General features: G+C 37.4%; 1 protein-coding gene across 26 annotated transcripts in view; it reads right to left on the reverse strand.

Annotated features, from left to right (window-relative positions):
* Window positions 1-27,943, reverse strand: part of LOC122805019 (titin-like) — a 759,244-nt gene that overhangs the window by 123,955 nt on the left and 607,346 nt on the right. For all 26 annotated transcript variants that reach the window (XM_044075290.1, XM_044075281.1, XM_044075295.1 and 23 more), the window contains 19 exons: window positions 27,642-27,941; window positions 27,221-27,529; window positions 26,328-26,518; window positions 22,443-22,872; window positions 21,886-22,194; window positions 14,366-14,514; window positions 8,706-8,738; window positions 8,468-8,597; window positions 6,673-6,972; window positions 6,256-6,573; window positions 4,211-4,507; window positions 3,804-4,103; window positions 2,819-3,133; window positions 2,579-2,727; window positions 2,347-2,497; window positions 1,980-2,261; window positions 1,577-1,879; window positions 1,184-1,486; window positions 796-1,077 (listed from right to left, as the gene is read on the reverse strand). In XM_044075290.1, the coding sequence (XP_043931225.1) occupies window positions 796-1,077; window positions 1,184-1,486; window positions 1,577-1,879; window positions 1,980-2,261; window positions 2,347-2,497; window positions 2,579-2,727; window positions 2,819-3,133; window positions 3,804-4,103; window positions 4,211-4,507; window positions 6,256-6,573; window positions 6,673-6,972; window positions 8,468-8,597; window positions 8,706-8,738; window positions 14,366-14,514; window positions 21,886-22,194; window positions 22,443-22,872; window positions 26,328-26,518; window positions 27,221-27,529; window positions 27,642-27,941 (4,851 nt within the window). The remainder of the gene's footprint in view (window positions 1-795; window positions 1,078-1,183; window positions 1,487-1,576; window positions 1,880-1,979; window positions 2,262-2,346; window positions 2,498-2,578; window positions 2,728-2,818; window positions 3,134-3,803; window positions 4,104-4,210; window positions 4,508-6,255; window positions 6,574-6,672; window positions 6,973-8,467; window positions 8,598-8,705; window positions 8,739-14,365; window positions 14,515-21,885; window positions 22,195-22,442; window positions 22,873-26,327; window positions 26,519-27,220; window positions 27,530-27,641; window positions 27,942-27,943) is intronic.

Genomic DNA, 27,943 nt, shown 5'->3' on the forward strand with positions numbered 1-27,943 from the left:
ACATTATCAAAAACATTAATATGGTATCAAAATTCATCTTCCAAAAACGGAACATACTGTGGTTGAAGTCTGAGTCATTAATTTCAGAAATTCTAAAATGTCACATGGAGCTACCTTAGTATTTTATTATTTATTGATTCCTTATAAAGATGTTTCATATTTTCATTTGGTAATCTGTCTTCAGTTTTGCACTTACAAGTTAACTCAGTCAGTTGGTCTATTTTATATTTTACTTATATTTATCTACTTATGCTTGAATGCAGACTTGAAATACCCAGCGGATTGGGCTATGTTGTTCTTAAGAGTAGTTTTAATCTTTTCTTTGCTGGTAGAATAATACTGACACAGAAGTCAATGATATTGTTTGAAATTATTATGTTGGGGAGGGGGGTAAAAAAACAGATGTCAACAATTTGTCAGTTATAGCAGTTTTCATATTCAGTAAAACTATAAAAACATAAATGTAAAATAGTCTCATTAAGAGTAAAATCAGAATTTTCACTTTGCTAAATTTTAGCATTTCTTCACCAGAGTAACTCTACTTTAATACTCAATGACACATACATGTTCAGCATATTTAGGCCATGAGTTAATGTTTACATTCTAATGCTGGATTATTAAGATGAATTAAAAACAGCATTATTAACTTTGAAAAAGTTGTGATTAAAATATAACAGGTCTAAATAAGATAAAACAGGTTCTAAAAATGCTGGAATATAATTGTATTATAAGTCAGAAATAAGACTGTGAGAAGAGACACATCAGAGAGAGAGAGAAACTTGAAGTATGACATACCAGCAACAATAACATTGCAAAAGCCTTTTCTTGCCCCTGTGCTATTTTCCACCACGACACAGTATCTTCCTGAATCTTCACGAACACTTTTAAAGATTCCCAGGCAGAGCGTGCTAGGAGTGGTCTTGATCTTGACTCTTTCACTTTCCTTTACTCCAATATCATCTTTAAACCATGTAACTTTTGGTGCTGGTTTTCCACCATAACGACCATCCAAGCTAAATGCCTCACCAACTCGTACAACAAGCTTGTCTCGGAAATCCAGCTCAATGCTTGGTGGAGCTAAATAAGCAAAATAATCAGATATATCCTTATCAGACCTTCTCACTCAAAATATGTTACCGTTAAACCATAATATTATATTAAGGGCCCCAAAAAGTGTACTTACCTAGCTCATCTTTGCAGGTGATTGGCTTTGTGCAGAATGAAGGTTTTCCTTGTCCAATAGCATTAACAGCACTAACACGATATTCATATGTATCACCTTCTTTAAGTCCATCATGTTTATACTTCCTATTAAGAAGCTTTTCTTTTGTAACTCTAGTGAACTTATCCTTACCAATCAGGCGGCATTCCAAAATATACATGGTAATGTCTGAACCACCATCATACTTAGGTGGCCTCCAGGACAAGCTAACGGAATCCTTGGTGACTTCTGTTACTTCAAGGTCCTCAGGACGCTCAGGTACAGCTAGACAGAGAGAAAATAAAATGGCAATAAATGACACCCACACTACATAAATCACCCTAAGATCTAATAAAAAATAAACTTAGAACTTACAGACTGGTTCCTTTATAACAATCTCTTTGTCAGTCTCAACAAATGGACCCATGCCAATTATATTTTCAGGTGCAATGCGGAAAAAGTAAGCTTTGCCTTGAATAAGATTTTGAACAATAGCATTTTGTCTTGTAACTGTACATGTTACTGGTGTCCATGCTCTGCGGTCAGCTTCACGTTTTTCAATTATATAATTAGTTATTGTGGACCCACCATCATCCTCTGGAGAAAACCATGTCAATTTGCATGAATCAGAGGTTAGGTTTTCTGTTCGGAATGGTGTTCCAACTGGACCAGGAACATCTGTAATTTTAAAATAATATGTAAGTTGACAACTGAAACTTCCTTGGTATAAAAGAAGAATTGCATTTAAGATATGGAATATGAAAAGTTGAGTTCTTACCTAATACATCAACAATTATAGTCCTCTTCCTTTCTCCACCTTCATTCTTAGCCAGAAGAGTATAAATGCCCTGATGTTTTCTCTGGCATTTTGGAATAACCACTGCAGAGCTAATTGCTGTTGTTTCAATCTTAGCTTCTTCTGGTAAGGACCTCTCATCTCTTCCCCAGGAAATCTGGGGAGGAGGTTTTCCTGAGACATATGCCAAAATGCGGATGGTTCCACCTGCATGAACAACTATTCTCTCCTTGACAGCTGCATCTAACTCAATATCTGGAAGAACTGAAAACACATCAAACATTATTCAAACTGTGTGCATAGCCACTTAAACTAATAAAGATACTCAAATAAAGACTTTTTTACGTACTGATTCTGTCTTTTACTTCAATTACTTCTGAAACTTCGCCAGGTTCTCCAACACCAGCAGCATTGACTGCTCTTACTCTAAATCTGTACAGACCACCTTCTTTTAATCCAGGCACTACAAACTTTTTACCTCTGACCTCTTTATCTTTGGCCTACAAAAACAAGTAACAATGTAAGGTTATGGAAAAATCTGCATCAGAGTTTTAGCTGCTACATGCTCATGCACAACTTACTTTTTCCCATTCTTCTTTTCCTTCTTCTTTATATTCAATAAAATAGCCAGTGATCTTTGACCCGCCATCTTTTGAAGGAGGTGTCCATTCAACATCAACAGTTGACTTAGTCCAGTCAGTAACTTTGGGAAATGGTGGACCAGGTGGTGCTACAAGACAGTAATATTTTTAATTTGACATATCTGATAATACATCCATCAATGTGCATAACAAGCATTCACATGATATTGTTAAACCTACCAATAGGATCTCTAGCAAATGCTGGATCAGAAGGCATACTAGGAGGGCCATCTCCTGCTGCATTGATGGCTATTACACGGAACTGATATTCTGATCCCTCAATTAGACCAGTTACATTGTGTGAAACACCAAGAGGCATAACTCTAATTGGGTCACGATTTACTCTGTTCCACCTCTTTCCTGTGGTTTCTTTGCGTTCCAGCCAATATCCAGTCACTGGAGATCCTCCATCGTACTCTGGTTCTTCCCAGTTAACTGTCATGGAATCACGTGTTACGCTGCTGATTACTGGCTTCTCACACTGTCCAGGAACAGCTATAAAATACAAACATACATTATTTTCATCTAAAACTAAACATAGTTCAATTAGCAATGTTGTAAAGCTTAGCTCCTGGGCCAATTTGTTATACGCCGAAAAGCCTTGAATGGGGTGAATACATTTTATTCATTATGTCTCCCCCTCTTTGAAAAGAAGAACTAATACTGAAAAGGATAATGCCATTTTAAATAAAGCAAAATTAAACTAGCATTATATAAGCATGATAAAGTGCAGTAACAAAACAATACAACTGAATGTGCAATACTAAGTAGGCAGCATTAATTTCTGTACATATTCCATATTTGTAGCGATTGGCACAAACTGTTTTCCAAGTGGATGTCTGACTTATGAGGGGCTTGTTGTGATCCAGAGGATGATACATTACTAACATTAAAATGATGATTAGAAGAAGACAATCATGTGACACTTTTTGATGTTAATTAATTATATTTGAGACACTTTTTGGCTAGAAAATATCTCATAATAATAATAATAATAATAATAATAATAAAATAATATCAACACACTGAATCAGCTGCTGGGCAGGTGATTAAAAGTATATAGGGAAGAGGTGACTGGAGATTGCTACATAAAGACTGAGCTTAGAAAGATGATTATATGCAACATGAATTCAGAAACTGGTATCTGCAATAAAATTGAACATACTGTACAGATTTCTTGCTGTTTCTGGTTCACTGTCAAGTGGCTGTCCAATGCCATACTGATTCTGAGCCATTATTCTGAATATATATTCGTGACCCTCCAATAGCTTAGGTACTGAATAGATGCATTCGGTAGCTTCACTGGTGACATGTACCCAAGTTTTTCTATTGGCTTCACGTTTTTCTATCACATAATTTGTGATCTTAGATCCACCATCATCTTTTGGAGGAAGCCATGATATTGTCATAGTTTCAGCAGTAATATTCTCAAACTTAATTGGCCCAACTGGTGGTCCAGGTGGTCCTGAAAAAAAAAATAGAGTTTACTAATTAAGTCAAAGCGTCTCTTTAGAAAATAAAATTTCACAACAAACATCAAAAGGATATATTACATGAAGTAAAACTAAATACCTAAGACATTCAGCCTCATTTCTTTAGAAGCAGTTCCAAGACTGTTAGTTGCTGTCAAAGTGTACAATCCAGTATCATTTCTACGAGATTGTTGGATTAACAATGTACATGTTTCTTCTGCAACTATCTTATTGACATGTGCATCATATTGCACTTCTTTTTTGTCATCAGGCTTATGTGGTGGGGCCTTAAACCATGTCAGTGTAGGAGCTGGCACACCCTTGACTTTTGCTACAATGTTGATATCTGTACGCTCTTCAGCCTCTAGGAATTCTTTGAGTTCAATAGATGGTGCACCTAATTAAATGAAAAAAAAATATATATCAATATATATCTATATCTACCTATATATATCTATCTTTATATATATATATATATATATATATATATATATATATATATATATATATATATATATATATACAAACAAACACACACACACACACACACACACACACACACACACACACACACGCACACACACACACACGCACGCACACACACAGATTAGATTGTTCGTTCATTTTTTAAGAATGCAATGGAAAAGAAAAATCAGTAGAATGGGAATAAAAGACACATAAATATACAAGAGGCCTTAGACCAAAGCAGACTGAGACAGAACATCATTCTACAAGCTTGCCATACTTCTATAGCAATCCTTCACGCTGAGCTATTCATTCCTTTAGGCTTTTATATTAGCTCTCTCTTGTATGTTGACATGGAAATGCAGCTCTAAACTGATGATGCTACCACATATCAAACAACTTTAGGTTTTCTTATAGTATAAGTCCGGAAAGGTTTCATATGTGTCTCTTGACAACGAAGATACCATTTAAACTAAATCTGCATACCCAGTACTTCTCAGTCCATCATCTTCCTGTAGAGTCCCCTACATCTTTAACTTTGCTTGGCTCCATAGGGCCTTAAGCACCTGCCTTATTCATGGACCGCTGATTTTTCAGACTATGCTTGTTTCAAGTGCACTCACAACTTGTTAAGACTTGACAGCACATGATAACATATTTGTACATATTATTCCTGTATACCTCCCAGACTCCATCACTGAATTCTCACATCCTCATTCTCATTTAGAATCAGTCTCTGATAGCAAATTCCAGCACCATATTTAACCTTCTCTGGGATTATCCCTAAATCTCATCATTTTGTCTTCATCTTCTCCTGTGGATACTTATACTTCTGAGGACTACCCAGGTAGACATCAGCTCACAATAACTTAAAGAAACAAGTTACTGACTACACGTACATATATGTAGCTAAGGACGCCATTCATTTTACAATTTTCTTGGTGTACCTGTGCATGTATATTCCAGCTGTTGTAAGTATAATTATAGTTTTCATTTGAAACAGGATTCTTCTAAAGTAGCTTTATAGCTCAGATATATTTGTATCATTAAAATTAAATCCATATAAGCTAGGAAAATAAAAAAAAGACACAATCAGAAAACATTTCCTGATTCACAGGCATGGGACTCTCAAAATGTAGTGCAGTTAACAGTAAAAGATAACAGTACATTCTGTTATTCATAATGACATATTTTAGCAGGTTTGTTGTTAAATCACTGTGTCTGCTACTGCCATGTGAATTTTAGCCAAGTGTTCCACTGGCATATCACTTTGAGGCAACCAAAAGAAAATATTTAACTGAACTGACAGTCAACATATCAGGTTTTACTTCTTTTAACACTATAACCTTTCACGTATATGAAATCAGGATGGATACAAATCAAATTGTTATGCTGAAAGCTTCCAGAAGAAATTGTGAAAGAAATATATTATTATGGAAGACAGTGAGAAGGAAAGCAGTGAAGGTCTTAAGCTAAAAATCCTCATTAATATAACAATTAATGAGGGCTGTTGGCAGCAGACAAGAAATTGTTATAAACTCCTGAATGTTTGGCTATACAGCACAGTTTTTTTGTATTTTCATGAACAATAACAGACAAGGTTGAATTTACTTTATATCCCAATGTGACTAAAACTATGACAGTTAAATATGTAGCACTGAACTGCAGATAAATACTAACATGTTTGGTCTTTCACAACAAGGGGACCAACAGTAGCGGATGGTCTGCTTGGACCTGCTTCATTTACAGCTTTAACACGGAATTCATATTCGCCACCTTCCTTAAGATCTTCTACTTTAAATGTCGTTTCCTCTACATCACGTTTGTTGCACTGCTTCCAGGCTTGTTTTTCTTCACCAGCAGTGTCCCAGGTAAGCTTTTCAATAATGTAGTGTGTTACAGGAGCACCACCATCATTCTTTGGTGGTCTCCAACTCAAGGTAACTGAATTCTTAGTCACAATTCCAAATTTCAGTCTTGTAGGTGGTTCTGGAGGATCTGTAATAAAAATAAAAAAATGTTATTGCAAAGCAAATTTGCAGATTTTTAAAGACACGTTTAGCAATTCAGTCATAGATAGTTGAAACTATTACATACAGATTGGATCTCTTGCTCTTGTCCTCTGTATAGTTGTCACAGGTGCTCCAGTACCAAATCGATTTTCTGCTCGCACACGGAAGAAATATTCTTGACCTTCAATAAGATCGGGTACAACAAAAGAGGTACCAGCACAACAAGGATTAGCTTTTGTCCAAGCTTTCCCCTCAACAGTCCTCTTTTCAATTACGTAGCCCTTAATTCTGTCTCCACCATCGTTGTCAGGTGGTTTCCAGGACAGCCTGCAGGTGCTTCTGGTAATATCACTTACTTTAAGGTCTTTTGGTGGGCCTGGGGCATCTGTAATATACAAAATACCATTAAGAGTATGAGTTCATAAACATTTTTTCATTTGGTCACTTTGACAGCTACAGCACACATTGATTCTCATTGCTTATTATTTATCAATCAGAGAACCTGAGATGCTCATCTTACAATTGTAGATGGCCCAGTTATTAATCTGACTATTCACTTTTGTTTTAGATATTATCATCCTGACCTCACGCAGTCTGTTCTTGTTATGGTCCCTGATCTGCCACCCATCAAATCTAAGTTGAGAAGCCAAAAAAAGTGTCCTTTCCAATCTAGTTGTCTAAGAAGCAGGTCAGTTCTTCCTGTGCTGTGCATCCCTCAACTCTAAGTTGAGAAACAAACAAAAAAAGAAAAAAAAAAAGAAAACTCTTTCTGCCTTTAAACACTGTAGCAAATTGCTTGCTACAACATATAGCATGCATACTACAGTGCTGACTGCAAAAACAATACAGAAATTCATTTCTTCAGACATCCCAGTACAGAAATGAAAGCCAGTAATGCACAGTACCAATCGATCAGCATCTTAAAATTTGCCCCCGAACTCCTTGTGCCCAAGGCGGCTACTCCCTTCACTCTACCCTAGCTACACTTCTGCTCCAGGTATTTACCTTACTTGAGATGGACACCAGACTGGATACAATTAATCCTTAATGCTGTTAAGTAAATTCTTAAGAGTATATCTTTGTGGACAGGCTATTCTCTGCAGTCTGCCACTCTAATTAGCTGTCAGTTATTTTTTGAATCTGCATTTTTATTTGCTAAAAAAAGTTTTTTTTTTTTTTTTTGACTTATCAGTCACTGACTGGTACACATGGCAATGATTACATGTTAAGTTACCCACATGTGATCTGTGTTCTATCTTATCTAATCCCTGCAATATACTTTATGAAATTGCTCCATTAATCTATTAAGCCAGGGGTGACCCAGACAGTAACTCAAATAATGCTTGACTGTCAGAAGCAGCTAAGGCTTTTGGATTATATGCCATCAGCTGGGGAAAAAGACAAACCTATCACCATCAACAGGATCTAATATTTTTAACAGACCATAGACTGACTGTCTTGGAGGGTACAGGCTGAATAGAAGTGCAGTGAAAGTAAGCCTCAACAATTAGTGCTCTGATGAATGCAGCAAGTTCTGACACATATTCAGACATATGAGGTCACAAGAAAATGTGGACTCCCTGGAATGATTCTTCATTTTAGTGGAGGATATAAAATCTATGTTAAGATGCTATGTTACCATTAAATGATAGAATTAATATCCATGTGTTAATCATTTCAAAATTAGTCAGCAATTACATTAGTGAAAATCAATATTACATCCATCCTTTTCTTGATTTCAGTCAGTTAATTCCTGCCATTGTGTTAGGCTGTTTTGGTTTAGCTTGAAAATGCACCTGTTTGCTACCCAAGAACAAAAATTAATGCACTGAAATCTGCTATAGTGTCAATATGCAGATAGGCAAGCAGATGCAACTTACCCAGTACATTGACTCTGACATGAACTGTCTTCTGTCCTGCTTTGTTCTTTGCTGTAATACTGTATCGGCCAGAATGGCTTCTGTTGCACTGAGGGATTGTAATTGTTGATGTAGTGTCAGTCGCTTCAAGCTGAAATTAAAAGCATCCACAAGTTACTTCCTTTAGAACCAAATTTCCAGATTTAACTGCTATGATTATTATAAATGAATGCTATCACAACACAGAAGAACATATTACCTCTGCATCAGTTGGAATATTGTGGATGTCATCCTACAAAATAAAGCAAAGTTTGGAGGTTAATATTTTCCCACATATAATAACCTCTTCAAAATCAAAGTTAAACAAACATTCAGAGCAAAGAACAATAATTATTCTACGAGTTCTGAAATATGCTTTCAATGGAAATTATAATGCCATGTGTTTGTAAAAGTGATAACGTGAAAAACATTTAGAAAAAAATTGTACTGATGTTGTGAAACTGAGCTGTTCGCATATTAAATAGTAAATTCTGCTTACTATAAAATAGGAAGGTCAATGAAGTTAATAATAGTTGCTACCAAGGATATCAGAGGACAGTATATAACAAGTAATGCATGATGCACAATAGAAACATTATGTTACACAAATATGTAGATTAATTTTTAAAAGACAGAAACTGTGAAATACACAACAGAAAGTACAGCTGAACAAGTCCTACTTACCTTTAAACAGTAGATGTACTATACAATATATATACACCTGTTATATTTCTCATTCTTAAGAGTTATGAATGAAGTTAGTTACCCAGAAAAGTCCTTGCTGTGCTTATCATAGATATAAGCAATTATATTAGATGTGGTAGTATTAGTCATGGTATAATTCAACATAATGGGATCTGGACTAGTTGTGCCATTAACGAGGGGCACATTTAGTATGTAATGCTAATAACACAACTCTGGGGGTAGTGTTTGGCCGTACAAGCTGCACATTAACACTTATTATACAACAACCCCCCCCCAATTCATATTCAAAAACGTGTACGCTGATTGGTCAATGTGCACGTTGTAAATCAGAGTTATTGTAATGGAAAAAGGTCCGGTCGCCCGGACTTTTTCCATTACTATAACTCTTTTTTTTACAGCAACGGAGAACGCAAGATCTCCGTTGCTTCACACTGTCTCGCTATGTTAAACTTGTTTAACATAACGAGACAGCTTTAAAAAAAGCAAAGGAGATTCTCTTGCTTTCTCCGTTGCTTTTGCCCACAGCTCTGATGTACTGCGTAGGCATACGCATGCGCAGTACATCAGAACTGCCGCAGAATACCAGACAGCTGCGGAAGGGCAGCAAGGAGGCATTATACAATGCCATTATTTGTGAAAAGTAATTATTTTTTTTCTTAAATGATGTCATTGTATAACAGCAATAACCCACTTCTGGGTGTGGGTAATGCTGGATTTACCCACACCCAGGCGTGGGTTATTGCTATAAGGTACTCTTTGATGTTTCACATAATTAGATTTTTTAGGAGGTTCAAAACCAGTGCTAGGTATAATACATTTTGTTTTGACTTTTTTGGTTATTTTTATTACAGCAGATAAAGAGATGTTGAGTTAGTTAAAGGTCTTTGTGACACCTTGCTGTAGGTAATATATTGACTTAATTGGTTTTGAGAAGTTTGCTTTCAAAATGTTTGAAGAAGGAAGGGGCAGCATGATCTGGACCGTTTAGGAGAAAAAACAGCTCAGAGCAACATTTGAAGATAAACATCTGCTGAAAGTGTGTTTTGCTGAGGGGTACATTTGGCAGGTGGCTTAGTACCTGGCAATGATGTGGTGTACTAAACAGCTGGCACTGATTATAATCCAGCATGGTACCTGACCAGCATTTGATGTCCCTCTAGGTGTGTTACTTCATAGATGGTACTGATTACAACCCAGCCTGGTAGCTGACCAGGAGCTGATGTCCCTCTAGGTATGATGCTCTACAGATAGTAGTGACTACAACCCAGTCTGGTACCTGACCAGCAGCTGATGTTCCTCTAGGTATGATACTCTATAGATGGTACTGATTACAACCCAGCCTGGTACCTGACCAGGAGCTGATGTCCCTCGAGATATGATACTACATAGATAACACTGATTACAACCCAGCCTAGTATCTGACCGACAGTTGATGTCCCTCTAGGTATGACACTGATTGCAACCCAGCCTAGTACATGACCAGCAGCTGATGTCCCTCTGGGTATGATACTCTACAGATAGTAGTGACTACAACCCAGTCTGGTACATGACCAGTAGCTGATGTCCCTCTAGGTATGATACTCTACAAATCGTAGTGACTACAACCCAGCATGGTACCTGACCAGCAGCTGATGTCCCTCTAGGTATGATACTACATAGATGGTACTGATTACAACCCAGCCTGGTAGCTGACCAGCAGCTGATGTCCCTCTAGGTATGATACTCTATAGATGGCACTGATTACAACCCAGCTTAGTACCTGACCAGGAGCTGATGTCCCTCTAGGTATGATACTCTACAGATAGTACTGACTACAACCCAGTCTGGTACCTGACCAGCAGCTGATGTCCCTCTAGGTATGATACTCTATAGATGGCACTGATTACAACTCAGCCTAGTACTGGACCAGGAGCTGATGTCCCTCTAGGTATGATACTCTATAGATAGTAATAACTACAACCCAGTCTGGTGCCTGACCATTAGCTGATGTCCCTCTAGGTATGACACTACATAGACAGCACTGATTACAACCCAGCCTGGTACCTGACCAAGAGCCGATGTCCCTCTAGGTATGATACTACATAGATAACACTGATTACAACCCAGCCTAGTATCTAACCAGCAGTTGATGTCCCTCTAGGTATGATACTCCACAGATAACACTGATTGTAACCCAGCCTGGTACCTGACCAGCAGTTGATGTCCCTCTGAGTATGACCCTATATAATGCACTGATTAGAATGCTGTCTGGTACCTGACCAACAGCTGATGTCCCTCTAGGTATGATACTAAACAGATGGCACCAATTACAGCCCAGCCTAGAGCCTGACCAGCAGCTCACGTCCCACTGGTTAAGATACTACACAGATGGCACTGATTATAACCCAGCCTGGTACCTGACCAGTAGCTGATGTCCCTCTAGATATGATACTAAATAGATAGCACTGATTACAATGTAATCTGATAGCTGACCAGCAGCTGATGTCCCTCTAGGTTGACGCTGTATAGATGCACTGATTACAACCCAGTCTGGTACCTGACCAGCAGCTAATGTCTCTCTAGGTATGATACTCCATAGATGGCACTGGTTACAACCCAGCGTGGTAAATGACCAGCAGCTGATGTCTCATTAGGTATGACACTACATAGATGCATTGATTACAGCCCAGCTTGGTACCTGACCAGCAGCTTATATGTCCCTCTAGGTTTGATATTACATAGACGGCACTAATTAAAATCCAGTCAGGTAACTGACCAGCAGCCGATGTCCCTCTAGGTATGAATATGTGGTTGACAGAGTATGGACAAGACATTGTGCATATGAGGTCTTGTGGTAGTAGGTATGGTGTGTTTGCCATTTGTAGTGCCATAGTGGTTGCTGGTCATTCTGAATGGAAGCTGGTCTGTTTTGACTTTGACTAGAAAGGATGTTTTTGGTGCAAATGGTTAGGATATCTTACCCTTAAACTGATGGGCCTGCTGCTGCAAATTTGTTTACACTATTATTGTCAACTGAACCAAAACCAGAGCAGCAATCAGTTCACAGCAGACAAAGAAGTCTGCAAGACAGCTGTGGTGTGTGTGATATCTGGTGCAAGATAACCTCTGAAGGACTGGCCACCTTGATGTTGTAAAGGGACTTGTCACATTATATTGTTGCTGCTAAATGCTAGTCAAGATGGATTGTGGACATCTGTGGGACTAAGCCATTATTAAGGGGGTGGGATAGCATGACTGATGGAAGGAAGATGGGGACGGGGAGCATGGATGGGGGGGGGGGTCAGCAATAGTGAACCTTAGACTAGAAAAAGAAATAGAAAAAAAAATCTAGCTAAATCCCTGCAAACAAGTTCATATACTCTATCATCCTCCCTTCTGTCTCTCTTCTACTGAAACACCATTGCCCAAAATTGATTGTTCTGTTTAGAATTCAGTACGATCTAGCATAAGATCAACAACTGAACTTTGTATAAATCATTCTCCTATACCTACATGACCTCCAAACCCTTACTGACATCTCTGACTACATCTACTAGTCCTCTGAGTGTTTCTCCAATTTGTCTGCTCATCCCCTACTAAATATCATTCAAATTTCCTACCTTCTTCTTAACATTTACAAGTCATCTGCCAGCATAGCCGGCCTTAGGCATAGGCCAACTAGGCGGCCGCCTAGGGTGCCACACTAGCAGGGGCGCTTTTCCAGTATTTATTTAATGTAGGTAGACCAGGATGGGGGCACCAGGTGGTGTTGTGGGGGTGCCGTGGAGTCCTTTTGCCTAGGGCACCAGTTGACCTAAGGCCGCTCCTGTCTGCCAGCTAATCCTACCTCCCATCATTTATTAATGACACACCAGTATATCCCTACTTTTTCTTCAGTTATCTGTATCGCTTACACTAATCTGTATTCTTTGTCTGCATTTCATATTCCTTATTCCCAACCATGATTATTACTGTTTTATCACTTAATAAACTTGCTTCTGAATTTGTATCTGTCTACAACTTCCAAGCCTATATATGTACTGTAAATAACTGTAAATAGTTATGTGACTAGACCCTCTGCTCTTATGGGGTATAATATACAAACTATTCAATTTCAAGTATGATGATTTTCTTTGTCTTAGGGATTGGTTGTGGATGAAAATGGGAAGGGGGGGTCCTTGTTCTAGTTCACTAACCCAGTTATGAAATGTAAAATAAAAATAAAAACTAAATGGTAAGACATTAACATCTTAACAGTTATTAAATTGGAATGAACAAGTTTACTAACTTACGATCATCAAATAAATTGTTAGTTAACATTAGTAAGTCAAACAACTTGGCAGGTGATTCTCTGTTCTCAAACACTACTGGGAAAAACTGGAATATTCTACCTACTGTACTAACTTCTCTTCCTTCTCTACCCCTCTTCAAACAAAAACTGAAAATATTCCTCAGAACAAAATGGCTATGCCATTGCAACAACCCTGACTAGCTGATTAACTCTACTCATTTTCCCACTACTTTCCCTCTTTGACACCACTGTTCTTATTTCATTTGTAAGTAGAACTGTTTACTTGTAAGCTACTATGACTGACTCTTTATAAATGTCGTATCCTATAATTTTGTAACTAGTATATTTTTTTTAACCATTGTCTTCGATATTTTGTAATTAGTTACTTACCAATGTGTTTTATATTTTTTGTAAATAATTACTAACCAGTGTGTACTAAAATGTATATCAGTATTTTTTTTTCTATGTAAACTTTATTTTATTCTACACTATTTTACTTTTTATTTTTATTTGTTATTGTCCTGGAGCTTTTCTCCCCGGGCCTCTACTGAAAATGGACATATATCCAGTTAGACTAGCCCGGTCAACAAATGTAAAATAAAATAAAAATAAATAAAAATAAGTTAGACAAGATGGAAGCAGCAACAGGAAGGACAATGTACACTTTCTTATTTAATCTGTGATGGCAGCAGTACTAACATTTATGTAACCGGAAAAATTAACTGTAAATTAATGGCATCTTTTCCATCTTTCTCTCATGTGTTAGCATGCTAAGAAACTAAAATGGATATCTGCTGCAAGGATTACGGCATCTTTACATGCCAACATGTATGAGTTTTTTGGGCCTCTGATGATCGTATTTATATACAGATGTGGAAAAATCACTCCCTTTTTCACTTTTTTACCTTCATATGCTTCACTGCTTCCCCATCAAATTCCCAAGTTGCTTTTGGAACTGGACGTCCAGTAATAACTGCTGGAATTTTGATTGTTGACCCAGCACGACAAACAAGAAGATCTTGTGCTCCAATATTGAGAGTAACATCTGGCTCTTCTGCAGGAAACAAAATCAAGTATAATTTATGGAAATAGGACTCATAAAATGTGTGGAAACTACTACAAATGTTAAAATGTTGTAAAAATAGCAATTAATTAAGTTCATTTGTAAGTGAATTTAAAATGAAAAATAAATTCTAAGTCAGTTCAAGGATGTTCTTTTCAGGAGAATACTTTCAAAACCATATAATTTTCATTCTGCTTCAAATTTTAATATTTGATTTCATTTGTCTCAACTATTAAATGCATTAAGCTACCTCATATCTCTGATAAACAGCTTCTTTCATGGAATACTTACAAAAGAGCTTGCACTGGTTAAAACTAATTTCTGAGGCTCAGGAAGCCTGTGTCAGTGAAATACAAACTTCTACATGTGGATCTAGGTTAGTGAAAATATACACATGACATGTATATGTACACACACACACACACACACACACACACACACACACACACACACACACACACACACGCACACACACGCACACACACACACACACACACACACAACACACACACACACACACATTTTACGTTAAGTGTTTAAGTGGACAATGAATAATTTTGAAATACACTGCAACTATCATAATGCTTTTTGTTACTTAATGTGGTGATGGAAACAAAATTTAAAAGTATTTTGTTCATGATGATCATCCAATGAATCTGACAGACAATATGGCAAACAAATTTCTCTGAAGGCCACTTTCAGCAAAAATCAAACAAAGCTTATTTTGCAGGGACTAGTTCCCCATATGCCCGCTGTATGCAGAAAACCACCATGATCCCGATTTATATATACCCTTGACCAGATAGTGTGCATACACCCACCACAGGTTCAAACATACTGGAGCTGGTACTCACCAATAAGAGAGAGCTCTGCACAACTCTCCCAGTATCAAGTCCTCTTTGGTAAGGTCAGACCACAACGCTGTCTCCTTCGACAAAAAAATCAATGTGGTAACCCTAACAAATGCTGTAACAGTTAGGAACTATTCCAAAACAAACTACATCCTACCCAAAGCAAACTACATCCTGTCAAGCAATAGTATGTCAAAATTCTGTGCCCCTCCCAACTCCGAGTTCACAGCAACCTATGTGAAATTGTTCACAGAGACCCTATACATCCATTTAAATGGCTGCTTTACCCACCAGAAGTATGCCCAAAACAAACTCTAAAAACAAACCACACTGGTGGAATTCTAACAGACAGGAGCTCTCTAATTAAACTAAACAAGAAACTACGAGGAATAATTAAGTCCGCCAAAGCAAATTATGAGATCAAGATAGCCTTACAGGCCAAAGACAGCCACAAGGCCTTCTCCAACTATGTCTGAAACCTCAAAGGCAGCACACATTAGTATGATGAACTCATAGTCAATGGTGCCACCTTCACTGAGCAAAACAACATAGCAAATTTGCCGGCTAACAAATTCAGCTCAAACTTTACTCCCCACTCCCCTGCTTCCCCCAAGAAATACCTACTAACATAACCCCCCAACTATTAGCAAGGAGCAGGTCCTGACAGCACTGGATAAGTCCAAAAACACAGCCTTAATGGACCCAGAAAATACCCTGGAAAGCCTCCTAAATAACTTGAATCATGGCCTGTCAGGACCACTTGAGTCATTTTTCAACTACAGCCTCAAAACAGGCTTTGTAGCATGAGAATGGAAGACTGCAATTGTTATCCCACTTCACAAGAGTGGACCATCAAATGATCCAGGAATCTAAGACCTTATAATCTGACTAGTTTAATATGCAAAGTCATGGAACAAATTATCATGGGAATGATCAACAAAGACATAGGTAACGTTCAGTCACTGGACACAACCCAGTTTGGTTTTGTCAAGGGAAGGTCATACCTACTAAACCTTGTGGATTTCTTTGAGAAGGTCACCAAGGCAATGGATGAAGGGGAAAACAGTGCATACTACCTACCTGGATCTGGCTAAGGTGTTCGATACAGTACTCCACTTGGGTATAGTTGACAAACTCATCAAACAGGGCATAGTGGCCATAAAAACCTACATAACTTGCTGGACCTGACAGGACTAAGTCATCCTCCGCAAGGAAGAGTAAACCTGTCTGGTGGATATCTGCAATAAATAAACTCTATAACAAAAGGGGAAAAAATTGCAGTCCAGGACCAAAAGGAGCAGGTGCCCAATTAGAAGCAATCTCTCCTTAGCCTGAAGAAGCAAATAAGAGCACTTCAGAAATCCTCCAAAGCAAACTTTGAGTCCAAATTGGACACATCTACTAGAGAAAATCATAAGACCTTCTTCACATATGTCTGCAATGTCAAAGGAAGCATACAGATCTATTCAGAAATGGTGGTCAAGGACACAACATATACAAACACCGTAGATATAGCAAACTTGCTGGCCGACAGATTCAGTGAAAACTTCACCCCTCTGTCCCCACCTCCATCATTAAATCAGGACATTTCCAGTACCTGTATTCTTCCCCTTATATCTAGGGAACAGGTCATCACTGCTCTCTCAAAGGCAAAAAAAACACAGCATCCATGGGACCCGATAACATCCCAGGCTGCATCCTACATGAACTCAGGCAGGAACTTGCAGCACTATTAGGCAACCTATTCAACCAAATCCTGAGTACCGGCTTTGTCCCCAGCGGAGTGGCGGACAGCCACTGTCATCCCTTTTTACAAAGGTGGAGCGTCCACCGATCCGGAAAATTATAGACCCATCAGCCTAACTAGCCTGATCTGTAAGGCCATACAATGGATTATCATGGACCTCATTAACAAGGACATTGGCAGCCTCCAAACACTCGATCCCACACAGTTTGGCTTTGTCAAGGGGAGGTCAAGTCTGTTAAATTTGGTCGACTTCTTTGAAACAGTCACCAAAGCCATAGATGAGGGGAAGATGGTTCACACTGCCTAGCTTGACCTGGCCAAAGCCTTCAACACTATTCCCCACTCGGGCATAATAGATAAACTCTCCCAACTAGGCATCAATCTTTATGGTAATAGATGGGTAGCTAACTGGCTCACTGATAGAGCTACCTAGGCAAAACAGGGGAAGCCACCTCAAGCAGTAGACCCGTAATGAGCTGCATACCCCAGGGTTCGGTCTTGAGGCCTCTGTTATTTGGGATATACTTTTCTGAGGTGCAGGCCAAAACCAGTGGACTATGGCTGTCCAAGTTTGCAGATGACTGCAAGCTGGGCACTATCATCAATTCCCTCAATGATGTGATGATTGGTGTCAGAAACAAGGCCTCAAGCTGAATACCAAAAAATGCATCATCATCATCCCCTTTGGGGAGAGTGATGTCCCCACAAATTATCACATTAATAACAACGTCCTAAGTACACAATCAGTTATGAGGGATTTGGGCAACCAGGTTGATAGCAACCTGACTTTTGACCACCATGTTGCTTCCATTGTATGGAAAGCTTTCTACATGGCTCACCTCATAAGTAAGGGTATCTCATACAGGGACAAGGAGGTCATAACATCTCTGCATTCTTCCCTTATAAGGCCCCTTATTGAGTACAATGCCCCCATACCTCTCAACTGTGCAGATTTCTGCAGAATGTCCAGATTTTTGCTTCATATCTTTGGTCCATTTTTCATAGAATGTCCAGATTTTTGCCTCATATTTTTGGTCCATTTTTCATAGAATTGTGGTTTTCTTGCAAATTAGTGGTAAATCAAAGACTGCAGTTAGAAAATAATGACAGACATTTGAGTTGCAGACTTCATACCAGTCAGAAAATTCATGCTGATGCAAAACCTGCTATGCCATCAAGTTTGTAAGAGCAATATTTAAAAATTGTCCCTATTTTTGGGCCTTTGTCCCACTTTTATTTATGACTTTGTCCAGATTTCTTGCTCTAAGAGGTTGAGAGGTATGAACGCCCTTTTCGGCATGTGCCTCGAAAAGCACATGCAGCAGCTGGAGAGACTACAGAGGTTCCTCACCAGGAGAATCCAGGGCCTCAAATATCTACCATACACAGATAGGCTAAAAGCCCTAGCCCTCAACTCAGTTTCATACAGCCTCCTCTGAGGTGACCTCTGTCTAGCATACAAGGCAATCTCAGACCCCGCCTTGATGAAACTGCTGCATATCTGAAAGTCAAGCTCCACTCGAGTAACCCACACACAAGGCCTCAACCTGGTCTGTGATATCAATATGACTTGTTGGCAGGACAGATTTGTGTCCCAGAGACTCCCTCATCTGTGCAACAGACTCCCTCTCCAGGTCAAGCAGAGTACTTCTTTGACCTTTTTTTAAGCACAACCTGGATAACTGGATGGGAAAGAGAAAATACATTCTTGGGACTCCATCCATGTCCCTGCTGGTCAAGGGCATTGGGTGCTGACTTGTCTAAACATGGGCTGAACTCTTGGCTAGGCTTATAAGGGCCTCATGGCCAATAGCCTAGTAACTTCCTATTATCCTATGATTGCCAGCTGGTTCACAGACAGAGCCTAGGAAATCAGGATTGGTGAGACTATCTCCATGTTAGGAATACTCCTATTTAGCATGAACTTCTTGTAGGTAAAGGTTAATGTCAAGGGCCTTTGGCAGACCAAGTTTGCAGATGATTGCAAATCCCTCAAACTCCAAGAACAAAACTTTACTGCACATTTCTTGGTATTCAGGGCCCCAAACTCAGTCAATGTATCATACCTAAAGAAATTTTCCACCTACTCCAAGTTTAAACCACAATTAAAAGCCTATCTGATTAAACACAACAACAACAGCTCAGACCATATCATCTAAACTCCACTCCCTTCTTATTACTTCTCCAGTTTTTTTGGACAGGACAAACAAATGCATATGTAAATAGGCCTCTGTTTTTGGGATCTGATCATATTTGTCATATACTAGTACTGTAGCTTATCAGATACATTAGTTATATGGTCATCCTAGCTACTAATGTTTAATTTGTCTGCATACCTGGTACTTCTGTTCACACACATGGCTGTATTTGTTGCATTCTGCTATCTAGGCGAGGCCTGCAATTGATCAGCTTTGATCAGTGCTCTACCTCAGTAATTATAAATAAATACATACATGCATAAATGATAGAATGCAGTAGCACTAAACTTCATCAAATGTGGCACTGAATACATGCTTCATTTATAAAATTTGTTTTATAAAACTAGGTTTACATTTTTGTCATTGTAGTGTTTTAATATATATATATTATATTTAAGCCATTTGGCATAGGAGACGAAGCTCCCCATATAAGTGCCGAGTTTCTCTTTAGTTGTGTTTAATTTTAATTTTTTTATTACTGTGCTTTTCAATTATTTTTCTTCATTTTTAACTTGGTTAACAAGAAGGCTGGCATGTTTAGGAATTTCCAGTTTTTTTGCAGCTGACATAAGTTTTTAATAATTTAATACTTCTTTTAAAGCATATATGGCTTCATGCTTCACAGGACCGTTTTTTGTTAGTACACTGTAAAAATAAGTTACACTGGGATGGACAAACTTAGAAACCTTTGGGAGAGATGTGCAACTGTAAGGTATGGAGTGCTGAAATGCTAGCTTTTTACAAGCTGTATTATTTAAACATGCAGGTAAGAGCTGGTTTGTCACAGTCACATAGCCAGTGATGTTAAAGTAAAATATATGTTACTAACATGCTTATCTCTCTCTCTCTCTCTTTCTGATCGGTTATATGATATGCAGTTTGTTCATTAAGCAGTAACATTTTTAGCATTATTTTACATAACCTGTGTCTTTCTTCTGTTAAAACCCTAATGTGGCTGTTAATCAGACTGAGATCATATAAAAACGAAGTTTAGCATGTATAAGAATTTCTTGTGTTTACAGCTTCCATAAAGTACTTTTTTTTTGTTTTTATGTATATGTATCATCTTGGACAGGACATATATGGAAAAAAAACTGCTAATAATGTGGAGAGGAAGTAATTCAATGCTTTACAGGTTAAGTTTGGAACTGGGAAGGCTGTTCTGTTACTTCAGTGTGTCTGTGGGTATAGTCAACTGATGTGTATAAAGTCATGTTATTATGTCACTCAATTTTGTAAGCATGTATAGTTGAATTTACATTGGTTATATATTTTTTTTGTTTTTAGCATTTGCGTGGTAATGGTTTTATTGAATGTTTTGGAGTCAAAAAGTGTTTATATGTATATGTTTATTTATCAGTGTTTTACACACACACACACACACACACACACACACACACATATATATATATATATATATATATCTATACACACACACACACACACACACACACACACACACACACACACACACACACACACACACGCAAACCTACACTTATACAGCTAAATATACATCCATGTTTATGTAGCATTAACTACTGACATGCTGAAACACTGATATGCATTACATTGATTCCTACACATCGACAGCACATTAAATCAAAGGAAAAACTTCCCAAAAACGAACCAATTGTGAAAAAGGAAACATATATGGATCCAGTGTTACAATACATTAGCTTTGTTCTATTTGCTATAGCTGTTTTTCAGTCCCTATCTGTTGATCTCAGACAGACAGGCTCAAGCCAGCTATCTCATTATTGCTCAAGTGTTCTCCTTTCAATGGCGGCTTGGTGGTTTAGGGGTCATGCCACCATCATACTGTAGGGTTGCAGCCACATTTTACAAGTCGCACATAATCTGTCCCACCTGATACTGAGTTGATAGTGATGTCAGCATTACACCTGACTACGATTTTATGCAGGACTAAGATGTCACACAGGATCTGCTCCACCTCTGTCTTGCACCACTGCTGTTTCATCTCCCCTCCCAGCTTCTAATAGGACAGCAGTACTGCAGAAGAAATAGCTTCATTCAACCTTGCCATGTTCCTGCTTAGAATAAGATGAGCTTGCATAATTCGTAGACTGACAATTTTTTTTCAGATTAATTGCAACCAATACTTTGTCTACTCTAAATTACACTTTAGATGCTAGGAATTTCCCCTGTGTGTACTTCGATATAATTTAAATATAAATGTATTATCCTGCTTATTTGAATTGTAGGTACACAAAGTAATACTTCTCTAACAGTTAAAACTTACTAAACATTATCTAACGAATACTTTGTGGTAATGCCTTTAATTGCCTGCCTGGCATTCCTCATTAATAACTTAATACTTCTTTACCTAATAGCAGTTTGAGTATTCTCAAAGCACAACTTAGACATGAACATATACTGGACTCTATTTTACTCATCTTTATCTCAGATATATGTGTAAATAAACTGCCAACCACAGAACAAAATTCATTCCATGCAAAGATTGCAGTTAAAAACTAAAATAAGGTTATACCTTTAAGTACATTTTACTAAATGTACCCAGTTTTGAACATTTTCTATTTATTACCTTGAATATCTTTGACAATAATCTCCGCAGTTGTTATACTTGGATCGGATTCACCAGCTGCATTGACAGCTTTTACTCTGAATCTGTATTTCTTCAGTTCTTTTAGGTTGGGTACAACATAACTACATGAAGGCAGTAATTTATCTGGTTCTGTGGCTTTTACCCAGTCAGAGGTGCCCTCTTCTAGCATTTCAACAATGTACCCTTTAATTGGACTACCACCATCTTTTTCTGGAGGTTTCCAGGCAAGAGACACAGAATTCTTAGACTTGTCAGTTACTCCAAGACCAGATGGAGCACCTGGTGGATCTGAAGGAAAAAGTAGGAAGTAAAAAGGAAAATTAAGGGAAAAAAATAAAGAGAAATTTATCTAGCATATATGATAAAAATAACTTGATCTTCTAAAATAATTATGTGTATTTCTCAAAGTATGATTTTATGCTGTTAACAGCTTTATAAGGGGTTAGAACTATTTAACTTCTATGTTAGTTTTCAAAAGACAACTTCTGAAACTAATTCTAACTGGAAGTGCTAAACTTGCACTAGATGATACTTACAGACAGGATCAACAGCCAAAGCAGGATCAGAAGGTTCACTTGGAGGGCCAATTCCTGCAGCATTTTCAGCCATGACTCTGAATTGGTACTCAACTCCTTCAATTAGGCGCAGTACATTAAATTCCAGACCTTTAACAGAAGGCTTTGTTACAGGTGCTCTGTTAACACGAGCCCAGTAGACTCCACCCACTTCTCTCTTTTCCAGCCAGTACCCTGTGATTGGAGCACCACCATTGTCCAGAGGAGGTTCCCAAATAACCAACATTGAAGACCTGGTATAATCTGACACCTTTGGTTTTCCAGGCGCTCCTGGAAGGCCAAATGGATCTTTGATAACAACCTTTTCAGAAAGACAGTCATCGCTGATTCCATATTTATTCTGTGCTCTGACTCTGAATTGATAATCACCATTTGTTGTAAGGTTCCAAATCTAAAAAAAAAAAAAAAAAAAGGTATTAAAAGCTGAAAAACCTATATCATGAATGTACACTATCACAGATAAAGATACTAATAGAAAACTGTTTTTTTTTTCTTTTTTAAAAAGGGGAAATTATGTTTAACACAGAGAAGATAATGTGATCACATAATAGGAAGACAGAATTCATTAGAAAAGCCAGTGACGGGAAACACTAAAGGCAAAAGAAGAAGGGGAGGCAGAGGCCAAACTGGATAGACAACATTACTAAAATAATCAATATAAATATGCCAGAATTTAAAGAAGCCGCTGTTGAGAGGCAGGCCTGTTATCCTAAAGACTGTGAGGTCAGGAAGAGTAAGACTTATTATTATTATTGCAGATTCGCAGACTGTCTTGAAAGTAGTTAATTTCCAGTCTATACCAGGCTTGCGTGGCATTCCATGTACATTTTACAAGGACATGAATAGAAAGATTAAAGTCTTTTTGCACATGTTCTAAATAAGTGGTTATATCATGGAATTCAGTATTTACCAATATATGAAGGACCCATTAAGCTTCTTTGGAAAAATGGATTCTAAAGAGTTGTTTAGTATATGAGAGCTGTTTTAAATACAAATACATTTTAGATTATTGTCGCAGTGGCCTTCTTAAAGACTGTTTACATTTTTGTTGGGCTTTCCCCACGGTAAAGCGAAGCACAAAGATTTTGGTGAAGTCACTAGAATTGCAGGTATTTATTTTACTATGCTGACTGTGACAACTTTAGGTGTTACGTTTGATTCATTGATTAATAGGGTGGTGCAGCAGTTAGCATTTTTGCCTCACAGCAAAAGGTTCTCTGGTTCAATTCTCGGCTGGGGTGCCTTCTGTGCAGAGGCTGCATTTTCTCCCTGCTTTTGCGAGGGTTTCCTCCAGGTGTTCTAGTTTCTCCCACTTTCCAAAGACATGCATCTGGAGTGTTTCTCCCTGGCCCTCCTCTGAAAATGGGCTCTGTCTCTGTCGGACTTTTCCAGTAAACAAATAAAATAGCCTACTGTTTTTTTTATAATGAAATGCTTACTTGAACAAATTATAAAAATCGTGGCTGTTCTAGAAAAGTATTAAGATTTCTTTTCTTTTTTCAGAGCCAGTGTTAATTAATTCTTTCTTTCATTCATGCCCCTCCATTATTTTCTCAGCATGTGAAGTAAAAGGCAAAATGAGGGCTTTGAGATGAATTTTATAGTGTAGATTTCATATCATGAGGGACACTCTGTTAGAACAGTCAGACATGCTTTCTAATGACCATCCCAAAAGTTAAAGCATGAAAAGAGGCAATGTTAGGCATACAAACGTTTTAGCTTTTAGAGATATCGTATCAATCATAAAGGTTATCATCAACAATTTTAACAGATCATTCAAAAGAAATATATCCATGGTGGAAGGCTTACACATTAAAAAAAAGATCAGTTATATAATCAGTTAAGTAACAAAAAGAAGAAATACTCCATTTATTAGAATCTCACACTAAGTGTATAACATCACCCCTACAAATAAGGAGTGAAAGGGAGTGAGGGGAAAACACGTAATATGTCTCAACCTCATTATGTTATAAATACTCAGAAGAATTAGTCTGGCCAAAATGTGAAGCACTGAATCAGAAACAAAGATACATGAAAGAGAAAAAAGGTTCACTTTAAAACCTATAAAATAAACTGCAGAGAATTATGCACATAAACCAACACGAACTGGTAAACATTTTTTAAGGACAGTTAATGCCCATTAATTTATTTAACAAGATTACAATATTTTCTGACAAAAATGGCATGAGATCAAAAGAAACTCTCTAAAAATGCAGTAAAATAATGCTAGGAAGCCAATAAAGGCGCTAAAGACTTTGGTACTGTACTGATCTCAATGAATCTAGAGAGCATGCACATGCAAAAGTTAGGTGTCATTGGCCCAAAAAATAACACCAAAAGGCACTAAGCAGAGCTGGGGATCCCAAAAAAGTATGCTATAAAGCCAGTTCCGTAGAAAAGCTTTATTCAATACACTTTTTTTAAAAATAAAACAAAAAAGTCAATAAATTAAGCGCTTTCATCTCTGCTTATTCAGATACTTCTTCAGAATACCAAAAGCAACAGAAAGACACTGCACACATGCAGTAAGGAAAAGATACATGTCATTGGCTTCTTTACTGGTTAATATATATATATATATATATATATATATATATATATTTACATATATATTTATATATATAAAATTTGGAATGTTACTTTTTATCTACAAAGAAACTATTTCACTCAACTAGCAGTAGGTAAACTAATAGTTGCATTTGAAGAAATAATCAAAAACTACAGGAAATTATTTTCTCTGTGACAAAATCTGTTGTATAAGCTACAAAAACTGCTTCTTTAAATAATTTTCTGAAATAATAACTAGATTCAGAAAGGTAAAATGTGCACCCTACCATTTAGAAGAAACAGAGAAAGAGATGCTTTACAGATTTTTCTGGAAGAGTTTCTTCTATCTCATAACTGCTTCCATTATAATTTGCATGTAATTATCAATGGGTTTAACAAAAAATTCTCTTGGCAATTAAAAAGGGGGAGAGATTAATTATTAATATCACTCTTTCCTTAATCTTTCCTTTGAAATACAACTCATCAAATATTTGTCAATATGTACATGAGAAAAGGGTACACAGAATCTTTCATAAGGCAAACATCGCTATAATCAAGTAAAAGGAACGGGGAAAAGAAGAACACAAACAATCCAATTATGCAACAGACTGCTTCAGAAACTTAACTTGTATAGTAACTTGTATAACATATGTTTTGCAATTATGTTGTTCTGTAATATTAGTTTGTCTTAATTGTGGAGCCTTTCTCCCCAGACCCCTACTTTTATACTGAATAATATTTGCTTTTATTGTTTGCATAAATATGGAGCTTTTCTCCCCGGGCCGCCACTGAAAATGTTTTTTTTTTTGCCCAGTGGGCTTTCCCGGTCCACAAATGCCAATAAATAAATAATAAATAAACAATAAACTTAAACTGAATGAAGGCGTAATGGCAGACGAGCAGCTGAACATGTTATTGAGAGCACGTTTTTTCATTTCAAGCAATTTATTCTCTAAAATGATGTTAAGATGGTGTGCTTAGTAGGTGGGGGCTGAGGTTGACTGGTTTAGTTTCCTGGCCAATAAAGATGTGCTGACTGAAAGGACGATATTCATTAGTAAGAAACATACATCATGAGGTATCTGTGATGAAGAGACTCAAGTGTAACCAAGTTTGCATGTTCGTCTGGTTGATTAGATTATTGCATCTGTGAAAGGCAGATCAGATCAGGTTCATGATTTTGTAAAACAAAATATGTGTATTCAAACCCAAAACTCAAAGTTCAAATGCTAAAATGAAAAAGATTGTTATTAACTCTTCTTCATATACAGTAACAAAGATATTAGATAAATAACTTACTCCATAACGCTTATCAATTACAATGTTGTTTATCTCCTCCCATTCAGATTTCTTTTTGCTGGCATCACGTTTATCAACAATGTAGTTGGTGATTTCAGAGCCGCCATTATCCTCAGGTGCATCCCAAGTTAAATAGCATGATTCAGCCTTTATATCAGAAACGACAAGGTTTCTTGGGGGGCTAGGACGATCTAAACAAATGACAGCATAAATCAAATAGTCATCAGGTCTGTTGGACAACTACAATTTTTCATTAGAAAGCAAATAAAGCCACAGGGTGAAACAGTTTGTGGATCTAAAATTTATGTCAGGAGGAGAACGTGACATACTAAGGTTCCCCCTAGTAAAGTGCAGTAGTTAATATGCAATTCAAAATATGTACTGTAGATTCTATATAGAATAATTAAGGAAGAATTCACTTGCTAGAATTAATGCAAGAAGTATGGAACAATAAATGCTGCCCTGTCAAGTAGAGTTTCACTTCTCAGAGCGTTCCCTATATCCATCATATTCACTTTGCATAGCTAAGCCTGAGGTCAGTTAGCTTTTGAGTAAAAAAATGTTACTAAGGATACGATCTCCACTTCTTTGTGGTACAACAGCAGAACAGCAGTTCTGGTTCAATCAGATCATTAAATATACTTTATATACCTGTTTTCATATGGTAACTCATATGCTACTCTATGAGCTAACAAAGAAAGATTAAACTGTGTTGTTATCATTTAAAAACAACTCAAGAACAGGGAGTTCTGATGCAAAATGTGGTTCTCAGTTATAAATTCCAAACTTAGTAATAGTCTACCTGTAATAGATGACAGTCATATAAAACATAGGCTATACATTAGAATATTACAATATTTAATAATGTTCTCCTCTTTATAATTTTAACTTACCAAGTACATGCACATTCACAGTTCTTGTTGCAGTTCCTAGACGATTTGAGGCAGTGACAGTATAGACACCAGTGTCTTTCCTATCTGAAGAAGCTATACTAAGCTGAATTTTCGCTTCAGTTCTTGACTCCACCTGCTTGCTTAGTTTCAGTGCATCTGTAGATTTGTCAATGAGAACATCATTTTTGAACCACTCGATTTTAGGTGCTGGAAGACCTGTTACTTCTGCTGGAATATTAACTGGCTCGCCTTGCTTAACACATATGGTATCTCCTCTGACAGTCAGACGAAGGAACAATGTTGGAGGAACTAGATGGTTAAAAAATGCATAAGTATAATAATGTCAGAGTCATAATTATTTGATAACATTTTATCCAACCCATTTTAATTTAAGCTACTTAGTATTTTAGAATAAACAAACCTTCATCATCCTGGATTACTACATTGAGTGGTAGTGATGGCTCACTTTCACCAAATTCATTTACTGCTCTGACTTTAAACTCATACATGTTTAGTTCAGCGAGGTTATCAACAAAAAGTGTGGTGTCTTTGCAGAGCTGTTTGTTAACTCGTTCAAATTCAGTTGCAGTTTTTAGTTTCTTTTCAACTATATAGCCTAGAATTGGACTGCCACCATCATTACGGGGAGGTCTCCAGGTAAGTGTGATTGATGACTTTGTTCTGTCTGAGTAATGGAACTTTTCTGGTGAGGTTGGTGGCCCT

This window comes from Protopterus annectens, chromosome 6.part0 (genome assembly GCF_019279795.1).
Source record: "Protopterus annectens isolate FY-2018-M chromosome 6.part0, PAN1.0, whole genome shotgun sequence".
Classification (NCBI taxonomy): Eukaryota; Metazoa; Chordata; order Ceratodontiformes; family Protopteridae; genus Protopterus; species Protopterus annectens.